Source organism: Schistocerca americana, chromosome 4, assembly GCF_021461395.2.
Source record: "Schistocerca americana isolate TAMUIC-IGC-003095 chromosome 4, iqSchAmer2.1, whole genome shotgun sequence".
Lineage (NCBI taxonomy): Eukaryota > Metazoa > Arthropoda > Insecta > Orthoptera > Acrididae > Schistocerca > Schistocerca americana.
This window is the reverse complement of record NC_060122.1, coordinates 19,112,447-19,126,611: the sequence shown is the minus strand read 5'-3', so window position 1 is coordinate 19,126,611 and position 14,165 is coordinate 19,112,447. Positions and strand designations below refer to the sequence as shown.

The 14,165-nt window shown below is 38.9% G+C and overlaps 1 protein-coding gene across 8 annotated transcripts in view; it reads right to left on the bottom strand.

Moving 5' to 3' along the window:
• Nucleotides 1-14,165, bottom strand: part of LOC124612405 (ribosome-binding protein 1) — a 351,088-nt gene that overhangs the window by 20,598 nt on the left and 316,325 nt on the right. For 4 of the 8 annotated variants that reach the window (XM_047140591.1, XM_047140597.1, XM_047140595.1 and 1 more), the window contains 2 exons: nucleotides 12,842-12,994; nucleotides 5,586-5,660 (listed from right to left, as the gene is read on the bottom strand). In XM_047140591.1, coding sequence (XP_046996547.1) covers nucleotides 5,586-5,660; nucleotides 12,842-12,994 — 228 coding nt within the window. Of the gene's footprint in view, nucleotides 1-3,853; nucleotides 3,881-5,585; nucleotides 5,661-12,841; nucleotides 12,995-14,165 lie in introns of all 8 variants that reach the window. The other 4 variants (XM_047140592.1, XM_047140593.1, XM_047140594.1 and 1 more) reach the window with 4 other exon arrangements.

The following is a 14,165-nucleotide window of genomic DNA, read 5'->3' as shown; positions in this document are numbered from 1 at the left end:
ACATTGTAATTGGGAAATGGTGTGATGGAGCACATCTTCATAAATTTTTGAGAAAAGGCTAAGGTATGGAACAAAAGAATGGTCTGTGGAGGTGCTTGTTCCATTATGACAACACAGTCATTCAGAGGGTGGTCAAAGAGGATAAGCATTTTCCAAGAAGCCAAGATGAAACAGTTCAGTATCCAACTAATTAATGGCCCCATACTTAACTTTGCACTTCACTATGAATGACAACATTTGCGTAATTCACAAACATTTCTTTCAACACTGCAAAATAATCATTTACTACTAGAAGAAATTACTTTGAAGTAAAATTTTGAATAATTCTAATCTTCTATAATTTGTGCGCCAAGAGTTTTTTTTTTTTTTTTTTTTTTTTTTTTTTTTTAAATTGCAACTTTAGAAAATAAGCTACACATTTTGTGGATAAATGGAGAAAATTTGAACCCAACCTCCCAATCATTGATTATTTTCTGACATCTTACAACAAGATACATTTTGATTAAAAGACATCGTCATTACATTATGAGCTGCCCTAGAATTGTTTTATTTGTCAAAACTGGTTTTCAGGTTTGTAATCCATCAGATGTATACAGTAACATGTGGAGATTACAATAAATTTTATAATGGGCAAACAGGAAGAAACTTCAGAAGCAGATTTAGAGAACATACTAATCTTAGTAAAGCCAATTCCTCAGCATTCAAGTGCGTAAAGCCAATTCCTCAGCATTCAAGTGCTCATTTAAGAGAGTACAAGCATACTGCTAATGGCACAAAAAAAAAATTTCTCCACAAAGCAGAAAAAGGTAGATTATTAAATATTGTAGAAGAAATTGAAATATACACACACATGACAAAACAACCAGACAGCATACTTGATGAACAAACAGAGTTACAGAATAGGATGTATATACAAAATTTCAACAGTTTTAAATGAACAATTTTAGTTTGGAGTCTGTGTCGAGCACGTAAGAGTTGTCTAATTTGATGTGATATGTTGGATTAATTTTCAATCTTATACCTTTTGTATATTCTACTTTCATGTGAAAATTGTCAAAAATTGTAATTTACTTAATTATTTGACTGTGTGTAACAGATATATACAAAGTCACTATGTGGTCGAAACCATCTGGACACCTGGCTGAAAATGACTTACAAGTTAGTGTCGCCTTCCATCGGTAATGCCGGAATTCAATATGGTGTTGGCCCACCCTTAGCCTTGATGACAGCTTCCACTCTCGCAGGTGCTGGAAAGTTTCTTGGGAAATGGCAGCCCATTTTACACAGAGTGCTGTACTGAGGAGAGGTATCTATGTCAGTCACTGAGGCCTAGCACGAAGTCGGCAATCCAATACATCCCTGAGGTGTTCTGTAGGATTCAGGTCAGGACTCTGTGCAGGTCAGTCCGTTACAGGGGTGTTGTGTAACCACTCCACCACAGGACGTGCATTATGAACAGGTGCTCGATTGTGTTGAAATATGCAATCACCATCTCCGAATTGCTCTTCAACAGTGGGAAGTAAGAAGATGCTTAAATATCAATGTAGGCCTGTGCTGTGATATTGCCACACAAAAAAGCAAGAGGTACAAGCCCCCTCCACGAAAAACACAAGCACACCGTAACACAACCACCTCCGAATTTTACTGTTAGCACTAAACAAGCTGGCAGATGATATTCACCGGGCATACACCATACCCACACCCTGCCATCGGATCGCCACATTGTGTACCATGATTCATCACTCCACAAAATGGTTTTCCACTGTTCAATCGTCCAATGTTTACACTCCTTATACCAAGTGAGGCGTTGTTTGGCATTTACTGGCACGATGTGTGGCTTATGAGCAGCCGCTCGACCATCAAATCCAAGTTTTCTCACTTCCTGCATAACTGTCGTAGAACTTGCAGTGGGTCCTGATGCAGTCTGGAATTCCTGTGTGATGGTCTGGATGGATCTCTGCCTATTACATGTTACAACCCTCTTCAACTGTCGACGGTCTCTGTCAGTCAACAGACGAGGTCGGCCTGTGTGCTTTTGTGCTGTATGTGTCCCTTCACGTTTCCACTTCACTACCACATCAATAACAGCGGACTAGGGATGTTTAGGAGTGTGGAAATCTCGAGTACAGACATACGACACTAGTGACACCCAATCACCTGACCACGTTCAAAGACCGTGAATTCTGCAGAGCACCCCATTTTGCTCTCTCACGATGCTTAATGACTACTAAGGTCACTGATATGGAGTACCTGGCAGTAGGTGGCAGCACAATGCACCTAATATGAAAAACGTATGTTTTTGGGGGGTGTCCGGATACTTTTGATCACATAGTGTATGTTCTTAGAAATAACAAAAGACAACTAATGTAGACTCCTTCTCCTGTCAGTTCCATGTTTATGCTACATGACACTTATGTCAAACATTATCAAGAATATAATAAAATGGAACACCTACAGCCATCCTTACGACGTTATTTATTTTATGGCTACCAGATTCGGTGCTTCAGTGCTCCATTGTCAGGTATTAACTGACACTGAGGGTGTTAACTCCAATGGTATACACAATTCATCAGTGGCCACCACCTATGAACACTGTGTGTGTGTGTGTGTGTGTGTGCGTGTGTGTGTGTGTGTGTGTGTGTGTGTCTGCGACTTAGCATCTCCGCTACATGGTGTGTAGCAACTATCCTTTTCATAAAATTGTTACATTTCATTCTGGATTTTCCAATGTTTGTTTATTTTGTAGAAATCAATGCACATACAGTTGTTTGTTCCGCTATATCAAATGCCACTGATGATGGGTTATAAACCAGAAAACCAGTTTTGGCAAATAAAACAATTTAGTGCAACTCATTGTGCATTGAAGATGTCTTTTAGCAAATATATGAAAGCTACAGAGCACCAAGCTTTCAAGATTTTTAGAAGAGTAAATGTTTCTTCTATCTCTTGTTAATTTTCTTGTAATTTAGCTGTCTTAGAAACAGCTGTTGCCACAGTTATAGGTAACTGCACCGACATATAATGGCTCCACGACCAAAATTTTTATTTAATCTATAAACACTTGTCAAAAGTTTCTAATATTCCTTTTCTTCTGTTCTCTCCGATTAGTATCTACATTATTCTTTTGTTATCCATGTAAGATATTTTCAATACATAATTCTGCATCATTTCATTGTGTAGCTTATTTACACTCAACTATACACATTATTTGAACCACGAACATTTTTAGGTAATCTATATGAATGACTCTGCTGCAATCTGATTAAAATGCGTATAACATTTAGTCTTTTTGAGTTCATTGTTCCTCACAGTTTTAAGATTTGTACCTTGTCGATGTGCTGTTTAGTGCTCCTGTCAAGTTAATTCCACTGCTGTTCACCAAAAATTTAGTTATATCACAATACGGTGGTTTCCATTACCCACCCAACAGATAAAATTTTTTACATTAACTGTGTTTCAGATGAAAAGTAGGTTTTTTTATGACCCTTATGAAATGAAACCCAATGGTGCCAGAATTAATATACAACTTATGTCTACAGCAAAAACAATGCAACACTACTACACTTAGGAAAATCTAAGAACAGGAGAAAGAGAGATTAAAGTTTTGGACTAGGCAACTTGATACTTACGAACATGTGAGGACAATACAATGGAAGCTTGGGGTTTTGAATGCATAAACACTGAGAATCACACAAAGTAGTGTTCGCTTTTAAGATCTGTCACACATAACTTCACACTGTGAACACTTCTGCGTCTTTAATAAGAGTTACATATAATAAAGTAAACATAGCATTAAAAACAGAGCTTTATGTACACAACTTACATGAAACAACAGATACAGGCATAGACTTACCAGGAGAGAGATCGCTGAGACTGCATACTAATCAGCCCATGTGTTGAATAAAATGAAAGGTGGTAGGCGAACAGAAAGAAAAAATAATTATAACCTACAAACTGAAAGCAACACTAGCAATAGCTATCAGCACTTGTTTTCAGAAATTTAAAATTTCATTTATTAGTGCAGGACATGCATGTAACAAAACACAGTGGAGGGAAGCTACCTACAAATATGCAAACAAAACTGTACACGGAGAAAGTACAATAGCAAACAATACACTGACCACACCATAAACCTTCTGCATATTTAGAACAGAGTAATTCTAAGTTAGAGTCTTCATTTAACTGCAGCCTGAAGAGAAATATTCATTAAATGAATTGGATAGCAGTAAAATATTAATATTCAGTCTCATAGCATACTGTAATTTCCTTCCATGAAGGTCTCTCGCCACCAGTATGGATGTTCTGTATGAATATCTGAATGTGATTAAAAAGTTACTGTAATTAAATAGTAAGAATCCTCTCGATTTATCAAGGGTAAAATTTCTGCAGGTGTCACAGGATCCCACCAAATAAACATAGTTTCTTGTTCAGATTTAGTAAAAGTGAAGTTAAGAGGATACTAAAACTTGTAAGAATTAGGCATGCAATTGAACAGTGAGACTTCAGAAAGGTTTCTTTGATTTCCCTCCACTGAGTTTTATGGTGAGTAGTCATCTGTACACAATTAATTAAGTGTCCCATATTCTCATAGTATGGATCAAGCCTAGAGAAAAAGCCCTATAAATACATGTTTGGAAACAAATAATTGTTGAAATAGGGGCCATTCTATCGTATGATAGCCATCCATTTGTTGACACTACAGAGAGGAGGACAGGGAGTGAGTGGACCCACAGCACGTGTGCGCTCTCTGATGAACTCAATTTCATAAATAATGTGTTCCTGTTCTTACTTATGTGGAAATCCAATGGTCAAACTATCCGCTATATAGCAAATGGTTATCATTACTTATCCCACTGTTTATATTGCACCTACGTTTTTCAGCACGATTCATATATGCACACTGGAGGAACATCGTGTCAGATACTGGAGAGAGAATGAGGACAAAATTCACAATGTCATGAAATTTAACCACACAACCTACAAAGAAAATTAACGAGGGCAGTGGTAAAAATCATTTGCAAGAGCTGCAGATTCTTATGTTTCCAGGCAGGCAAATTTACTGAAATGGTATGACATTTGGATGGGTATCTCGTCATCTTTCCCAGAACATAATCACTCCATTTTGCTGAACTCCCCAAGATGGAAACCTGACAATTATACACTTGTTCAATCCACCAGGGAAGATGACAATACGAATCTTTTTCATCAAATAAAATAATATTTTTATTATTGTTTTAAATACAGTCCAGAGGCAGGCCATGAAGAGTTACTGTTAAACAAAAGGCCTAAATCTCCTACAGAGCTTTAACCAACCCAAAAGCATTATGACAACTTCAGACAGAGCTTAATTTTAAAGCTCAAAGCTGCATGTGGCCATATCAGTTATAATTGTAATGACATTTTCCTTGTTTCCTCCTTTACAGCAAACATTACAGGCAGTCTGGGTGATGGAAATTATAAAATGCAGAAGTTATAGCAGGTAGCACACAAATGATGCACAACATACCCAGTGCAGATTCCAGCCAAGTTAAGCAAGACCAATACATGCAACAACATCAATCCACTGAACCAACATCCAAGCATACCTCACTAATGATCACTGGAAGAGATTTTTCAATACAGCTAAAGGCAAACTCCACGCCACATACCTCACGTGCAGCCTGCAGGAGAAGAGAAAAGAGATGCAACTCTATTTCGAGAGAAATACGAACACACTGAGTTTAATAATGCTGTGTGTCACTGCTATAATTAATAATTCAACATTATCAATAAATCCATGAAGAATTTAATTTGCAAAACATAATGGTAAATACTTAGAGCTCACTCATCTACTGAGAGTTTTATTTTTGTTGCTTCTCCTTCCTTTTGGTCTTTAAACCAAGCTGAAGTTTATGATGTGCATACGATCGGTGATGTGACAAATCCTTATTACATAATTCTTTTTTAAGCTGTGTGTGAGCTTGACATGGTGAAGTGCTGCCAGAGGCAGAGGTGGGGGCAGACGCAGCATCTGCACTCTGCAGGCTGCCTTAGGCTGAGGGCACTTCTCATAGCACTACATTTAACCCCTATCCTTTTCCATTTGTGAAAGTACAACATATGTCACACTGTTGTTAAGTTTAATGAAACAATCTGTATCAATTGTTTGTGTCATACAATTTCACTCTGCAGTGGAGTGTGTACTGGTATGAAACTTCCTGCCACAAAGTTTCATATTGTCATTGTAGTATGTATACTCCCGTCAGTCACTGCATAAGGTATTCACCATGATATAACTAGCATTAATAACGGTTCTTATATTTTACTGACACAAAACAGCTGCCATTGAACTGTTAATTATACAATTTTCTCTAATTTCATGGACTTATGAATACTGCTCTTTAATGTGCTAATATGGTAGGTTCAACAGTTACTTGTTCACTTACAAAAAGAATGTGATTCCAAATAGAAACAAATAGAATTAAAATGAGGAGTTAAGGTGATCATGCACAACAATGAGAACAAATACTTTACACCTTTTACAAAGTTCAAAAAATTTACATACAGGGAAAAAAATTGAGACATGCCTTTCTAATGCCAGTTATCAACTCCCTGATTCAATGACAACCCACAAATATTTACATAATTATAATACAATACTAATAACAATAACAGTTGACAATAAAGGAAATGCAACTGCAATCTACAGCAATTGGACAAAATACAACAGTCCTTACGAAGTTAAAATGATTGAAGTTTTTTCAGCTACACAATATATAGGATGTTTCATTATTAATACAATTATGTTTCTTCTATATTCATATTATTGACTTTGCATGACAGTTTATGCTTGAATGCAGTAAAATTGTAAGTGTGAAGTTCTTAAAATGGCAGAATGTTCGTTCTGTGTTTAGTCGTGCTTACTGCCAATAGAATGACATGCTATTTACTATACTCTAGCAAAAATATATTATTATTATGAAATTGCATACAAAGGACAGAAGCCAATTATCGAAAATACATGTAGTGTAATCTAAAAACCAAGATAAGTTTTGAGGACCAATTAATAGACTATTTAAAAGAATTACAGAAGTATACTAATAAAAGTCACAGTTACAGAAGACTGTTGCCACTAAGACAAGATCTGACCAAGTACAGAGTGAACAGAGACGTTTAAGCATTCTTGCTGCACTACGTATGCAAATGAAATTGAAAGAAACCCTAACATCTGGTACAACTGTATGTGCACTTCACAGTTATTTGTAGACTGCAGTTGTAGTGTGCTGGGGTAATCATCAGGACAAAGCACCTAATACGAAGTTAAAAACTCGTGCTCTGTGCAGTACTTTGGCAGTTGGCTTGTTCTGTTTTTAATTTTAGGAGAGTGTTTCTAATTTTATGCAATCATGTTCACTACAAGATTACGTTTCCCAACAATAACGTCATTGTAATAGTGTACACACACAATACAAATTTAGCACCAAACAAGTTTTATTCTGCTTCCACATGAAAAGATTAACAATAATACTGAATTAAATACATACAGTACAGTCTCATAACTACAGAACACATCAATATACAGTCACGTAGGTGAGCATACAATAAACAAGCAAAAATAACTGAGCCGGAAGGCTCAGCATACTGTCTATCCAGGTTGCGAGGGTCACCTCTCTACACTAGGGTAGCTGTGGAGGCATTTCTACTGTGCACTCTTTGATTATGCATGCTCACATTCTGAGGTTACAATATTTCTTCCCCCTTGGGGAAAAGTGTTCACTATGGCGAAGCCCATATCTTCACCAACAGGTGACAACTGCTGAAACAGGTGTCATGTGCTGACACAGGAGAATACGGTCTGAAATGGCACGAGCACAGACAGGCTTGGTTCCACTGCCATGCAAGAGGCCGTAAGGGAGCACTTGCGGTGAAAGTGCCACAGGAGCTGAACAAGGCGGAGGTGCCCACGAGCCGGGAGGGCTCTCTGATGCGTGGTTGGCCAAGCAAAGATGGAGCTGGTCACAATGTCGTGTCCACGCCATCGGAGGTGACGACCTCAGCTGTGACGGTTGACCACTGGTATCCACCTGGGGGCCTGGCCAAACCCATGGGCCTAGGCGGCACAGCCCAGATGGAATCATTGTGAAGTGGGGGCCAGTGAGTGACTGGGTGTCAGCCAGAGGAGATGAAGCTTTGTAGAGGGCTGGTGGCCATGAAACAGCTCCAACAGGCTATGGTCACTAGTGGAGTTAACTTACATGAACTTGAGAACCTATGGAGGGGTTCCTCAGGAGAAGATTGAGTGACATATTTTTTCGTCTGGATTTCGAATGTGTGGACCAGCCGCTCCTCCTCTCCACTGGTCTGAAGATGTAGAGGAGGGGTACCACTCTGTACAAAATCTTGGACTGAGAGTCGTCATCCATCACGAGCATATATGGCAATACTTCTAACAGAAAAATCGTTGAGAACGTCACAACTGTAGTCCCCGTGGATGTCGATGGGTAACGAACCACTTACAGAAATTTTGAGAAAGTGTCAACTACGAGAAGCCAAAGTAAGTTAAGAAACAAACTCTCAAAATCAGAATGAATACACTCCCATGGTCCAGAGGAGGAGGAGGGAGGGGGGGTGGTGGGTAGATAGGAGGGTGGGAGGGGGGGGGGGCAGGGCTGCACATGTAAAGAGACAACAGTGATGCCACTTGATGGGTGGCACACTATGCACATGTGTGATCTCGTTTTCAATATCCAGCCAAAACACGTGGTGGCATGCCAGAAATTGAGCACATAAAGACCCCCAACGGTCTAGATGAAGAAAGCGCATGACGGCCTGCTGCAATGTGGGTGGGATCACAACCTTGGGTGTTGACTTCTCAGTAGCCAACAGTAAAACACAATCAAGAACTGAGAGGTGGTGGCAAAGAGCATAATAATTACGCAATGGATCCGATGCTCAGCCATGCTGGACATACTGAACAACCTGACAGCAGACAAGATTGGCATTAAGCTGTTGAAACCACAGAACTGATAATGGGAAAAACGTCCACTGTGTTTTGGGCAGTTACGTCTAAATGGAACAGTTCATCATGATCGAATGCTGTATCAGGGCCATTCTGCAATCAAGAAAGAGCATCTGCATTATTGTTGTGCTGTGAGTCGTATAATAATCTCATAATTATAGTGTGACAAAAACAGAGCCCAGCATTGCAAGTGATGGGTTGCTTTGTCTGGCGAAGATGCTGAAGGACTGAAAAGAGAAACCAGAGATTTATCATCAGCAATCAAAAAACTTAGAATCATGTAGGAAAACATGGCAGCCCGTAGCACTGTGAATAAGACATAGAGGGTCCACAAATGTTTATATGTTGAGGAACCTGAGACCACAATATCATCCAAGTAGTTAATGCACACCAGCACAGATGCCACGAGTTGCTCCAAAAATGGTTGGAAAATGGCAGGGGCATAAGCCATACCCAATGGCAGGTGCTGGTATTGATATAACCTGAAGGAGGTATTCACTGCAAGGGGACACTGAGAATCATCATCTAGAGAGAGTTGTAAGTAGTCTTCTGACAAATCTATTTGGAAACATATTAGCATTTGGAAAAGCATGCTTAAAGTTCATCAACATGGGGTAAGGGATGGCCTCGACAATAGACTGTGAATTTAAGGACATTTTAAAATCACCAGAGAGCCAAAGATTGCCATGAGATTTTTTGACAATTACCAACGTAGTAGACTACTCACTAGACTAGACACGTGGTAACAACCAAGGCATAAGTCGATATAGTTGTAATTTGACTTTCTCCCAAAAAACCTACTGGGACTGGGCAGGCATAGAAAAAAATTGTGGCACTCTGTCAATTTCATTGTGATGTGAGCCTTGAAATTGGTAGCACACCCTAAACCTTCCGAAAACAAAGAGGAATATTTTAAGCAAAGTGTGTTAAGACTGAATCCGATCGAAATAGAGAACCCAAACAGTTTGAAAGCTTCAATCCCAAATAAGTTTTCACTGTTCCATCACCCACTACCAGAAAGGTTAAAGGCTGAACAATTGCTTTATATGTGATGAAAGTATGAAACTTTCCAAATATAGGTATTTGTGTCTATTGTAGCTCCCCAATCAACAATGCCAGTGATCCAAGATGCAAATAGGTCTGAGGATTTAATAAAGTCATTGCAGCACACATGTTCATTTGCATTTTTAACATATTTTCCACCATATATACTTCAATGTGGAGTTTGTCTGGGGGCTACCATCACTTGGGAAATACTGTCCACATTCATGTTTGCGTCTACTGAAAGAGGCTGAGAGGTGCACTCAGATGCAATATGTCCAGCCCACCCAACCCCCCCCCCCCCTTCTTAAAAACACACACACACACACACACACACACACACACACACACAAGGCCTGGGGCATACAGCCTGCTCATGTTGAACAAAACAATATGGGCATGATGGCAGACGAGCATGCAATCGTTGTGACGTTGACTGCTGCTGCTGCTGCTGTTACCCTATGCGGTATGGAGGCTGTAGTTGCACACCTGTGATGTCGTCTTCCCTGTGAGTTAAGCGACCGTGACCGTGGAGGAGGAGAAGAAGTAAGTAACGGTGGCTACTTCACATCAAGCTTCTATCTTATTTCCTGCTGCCCTAGATACTTCAAAAGACTGAGCAATGTTCAGAACATCTGTGAGAGAAGGAGCTTCACTCTGAAAGCATGTTCATAAAATTCCCTACCAGGGATATGGTGTCTTGTAGCATCACGAACCATCCTATCAGCATGCAAGTCCCAATGGCCCTCAGTAACAAACTGGCAATGATGGGTAAGCCCACAAAGTTCCACTGACTGAGCTCTATACGACTGCTATGGCCACTTTTGATGACAGTAGAACTCAACACAAGCAACTACAATGCGAGTACATTTGCAATAATAATTAGAGAGCAACTGACACTTTCTGTTAACAAAGAGACTGGCAGATGCAGAAAGAGGAGCTGGTTGTTACAAAAGGTGGTAAATACGAGGAGAAATTATGACAAAAATAAAGATTTACAAAAGTTGGTGTTGGCAACTCACAAAGCTCAAAAATGTTGCCAAATGTGTTTTTCATACGCATCCCAATCTTTCACAGAATCGTCAATCAGAGAAAAAGGCATGGTTGTGCCAACTGCAGTGGAAGCTGGTGCATAAACAAGGCTGCCAAATTGTTTAGTGCCACAGCGAGAGCTCACTGTTGTTGAACAAGCGATTGAGGAAATATTCCACTGAAATGTTGGTTGTGTAGTGAACCTAAAAAACTAAACATGGAGTAGAATAACAAACTTGTCATCAAGCATGTTGAAACATTGCACAAACACAATGTCAGAAGTAATACCAATCAAGTTTTATTTGTGCTTCCACATGAAAAGAGTCACAATAACTTTGAATAAAGTATACAACAGTACAGAGTCTTAACTATAGAAAGCATCAATATACAATAAGCAAATGAACATAAGTAAGGCAGAGGGCTAGTGTGAATACGCATAGCACTTCTTGTGCTGTCTGTCCATGTTGTAAGGACGACTTCTCCAGACTAGCTGTAGAGGCACTCAAACCGTGTGCTGTTTGATTGTGCACACTCACACCATAGGATTACAAGAAACTTGATTTTAAGATGATACTGAGGAAGTTAAATTCTTTCCCCAAATGAACACACCTTTTTTTCAACCTAACCAGCAGCAACTTTCCTGCTCCATAATTCTCCTCTGCCCTTAATTTGTGAAGAATGAATCCCAATACTAGCAAGGACTTTTCTAGATGTATAAAACAATTTCAGAGGTTATTAGGGGATTGCCTTTCAAAAAATGTCAATACTTTGGTGATAAGAAATTGCTCTTTCTATCATGAAAGCATTTTCATTTTGTCCAATTTCTGCATATTTCAACTGATAACAACATGAAAATTAAAACAGGCAAGCAATGGAGAAATGGACCATTTTTTACCATTAATTAATTTTATTTTTCTCACACTGACAATACAAACAACAATGCACACAGTGAATGTCTGTGCATTTTGCAGGAAGTTCTACTTAACTTTCTCTATTTCCTGTGTGCTACTTAATAGCTCATTTTTGGCAAGCAGGCTATGATTACTATGAAATACAATTAAATAACTATTGTGGATAACAGTAAACAACTGACACTATGTGCGGGAATAACATATTATGAATGGATATATGCAAAAATTTAAACCCTCTAGAAAAGCTAACTCTTCCCTTGCTAAAATATTGAATCAGAAGCTTGCTTAAAAAAAACAACCAACCAACATTACGTGAGTATGATGAATGCAGCTTATGTGAAGAGCCTAAATTTTTATCGGTTACTACACTATTTAAACCCTGCTAAAAGAACATTTAAGTAGGAAAAGGGATGATGATGATGATGATGATGATGATGATGATGATGACGATAAAAGAGGACAATGATATCGACTGTGAGGATGATTGTTCGTTTTGTAGTCTGCCATCCCAGCAGAAAAAGTTGTTTTTTCCCTGTCACCTCCTTCTTCATAACGACTATAGCAGTGACAAGCTGGATTCCAGATTTACTCCAAAACCAATAGCTTTTTCGCTATTCTCCATTTTCCCCTGGACATTTCAAAATGATAACTTTTTAAACTTCTGTTACACAGTCCAATTCCTTTCAGTGTTTAACAAGGCCAAAAGCGCACAGAGTACAGAAGTGGATAATCACCCTGTACTAAGCTTGACTGTTTTAATTGTTCATTGTAAGAGAGAGAGAGAGAGAGAGAGAGAGAGAGAGAGAGAGAGAGAATTCCCGACACGCAAAAATTCATGAAATTAAATTTGAGATGGTACCTCTTCTGGTCCGGAAGCATTTTCCTTGAATGCTAGTAACCTATCTCGTTCTTCACGAAGTTGGTCCAATTCAGTTTCTTTCTGCTGAATCTGCTGTCTCCATCGTGCTTCTTCTTGTTCTACATGCTTTTGAAGTTTGTTAAGCATTCCTTCCTATCAACAACAAGCAAAACATTGCAACACTTACAGAAGTATTGGAAATATTATGGGATGAAAATAAGGAAATATTAGCAATACAACACAATACAGCTGAAAATTGTGTCCAATGTACACTGATATTTACCACAAATGGAATACCAAGAAGGGTAGTACACATGGCTAGCATGCAAATTATATCACAGGTTAGATATACATTAACACAAAAAATGGTGATTACATAACTGCACATATTTGAAGGTTGCTCATGGTCTGAAGTCTTAAGTGCTGTTTCAGAACTTCAAAATTGGTGCATGGAATAAAATAGGGTCCAATTATGTTTCTGAGTCCAAAACAGTAGCTGGTGGAGACCCACAAATAACAAGTTGTCAACCAACAATGTACCCAGCATGTTCAACAGATGACATGTTGAGTAAACATACAGTCCAGGAAAGCAGTGGTTTCAGTGATACTCTGAAGAATACTCAAACCAACTCTTTGAGGCTGAGCAATGTCCTCCTTAAATTTGAGATGTTGAATTATCTAAAGGGTGAACAGCACCTAAGGCTTAAAAATCTCCATTATTTAGCAGTTTTCTTTCAGATTCCTATCGTTATTGTAAAGCTACATCCAACAATACTGCAAAAGTCATCACCCTTGGCATATTCTGACTATGTTTAATGATACGAGCTACCAGGATGCACCTTAGAAATGTTTGGCCATGCCATTAAACAGTTTGAAACCAAACTTGCATATGCATATAAATGCCAACTTTAGAGCACTTATGTTGCTGTGGTACACTGCGATCTTTACCTATGGTGCAAGTGGCTCCCAAAACAATAACTCTTGTACACAACTTTTAAGACAGTACCTTGCTACACACAGACAAAACTCCTGTACCTACAGCCACTTACAGGAAGTTGGCATTGCACCAAGAAACTGCATTGCTGAATGTTATCCTATAGGGCTCAGATTAGAAATTCCTATGAACCCTTAGAGAGATCCAATCTCCCCAAGATGCATTTTACAGTCCTGCATATGCAAGCAACTTTTGTGCCTAACTTTGCACACTGCTGAATCACATTATTATGAGCATCTAATAATATCCATGTCATCATTTCCAGTATATGCAGCACGTAAATGAATTGGGAGTCAATTAATTGGGTGTTGATAGAGTTCAATGGGAGTC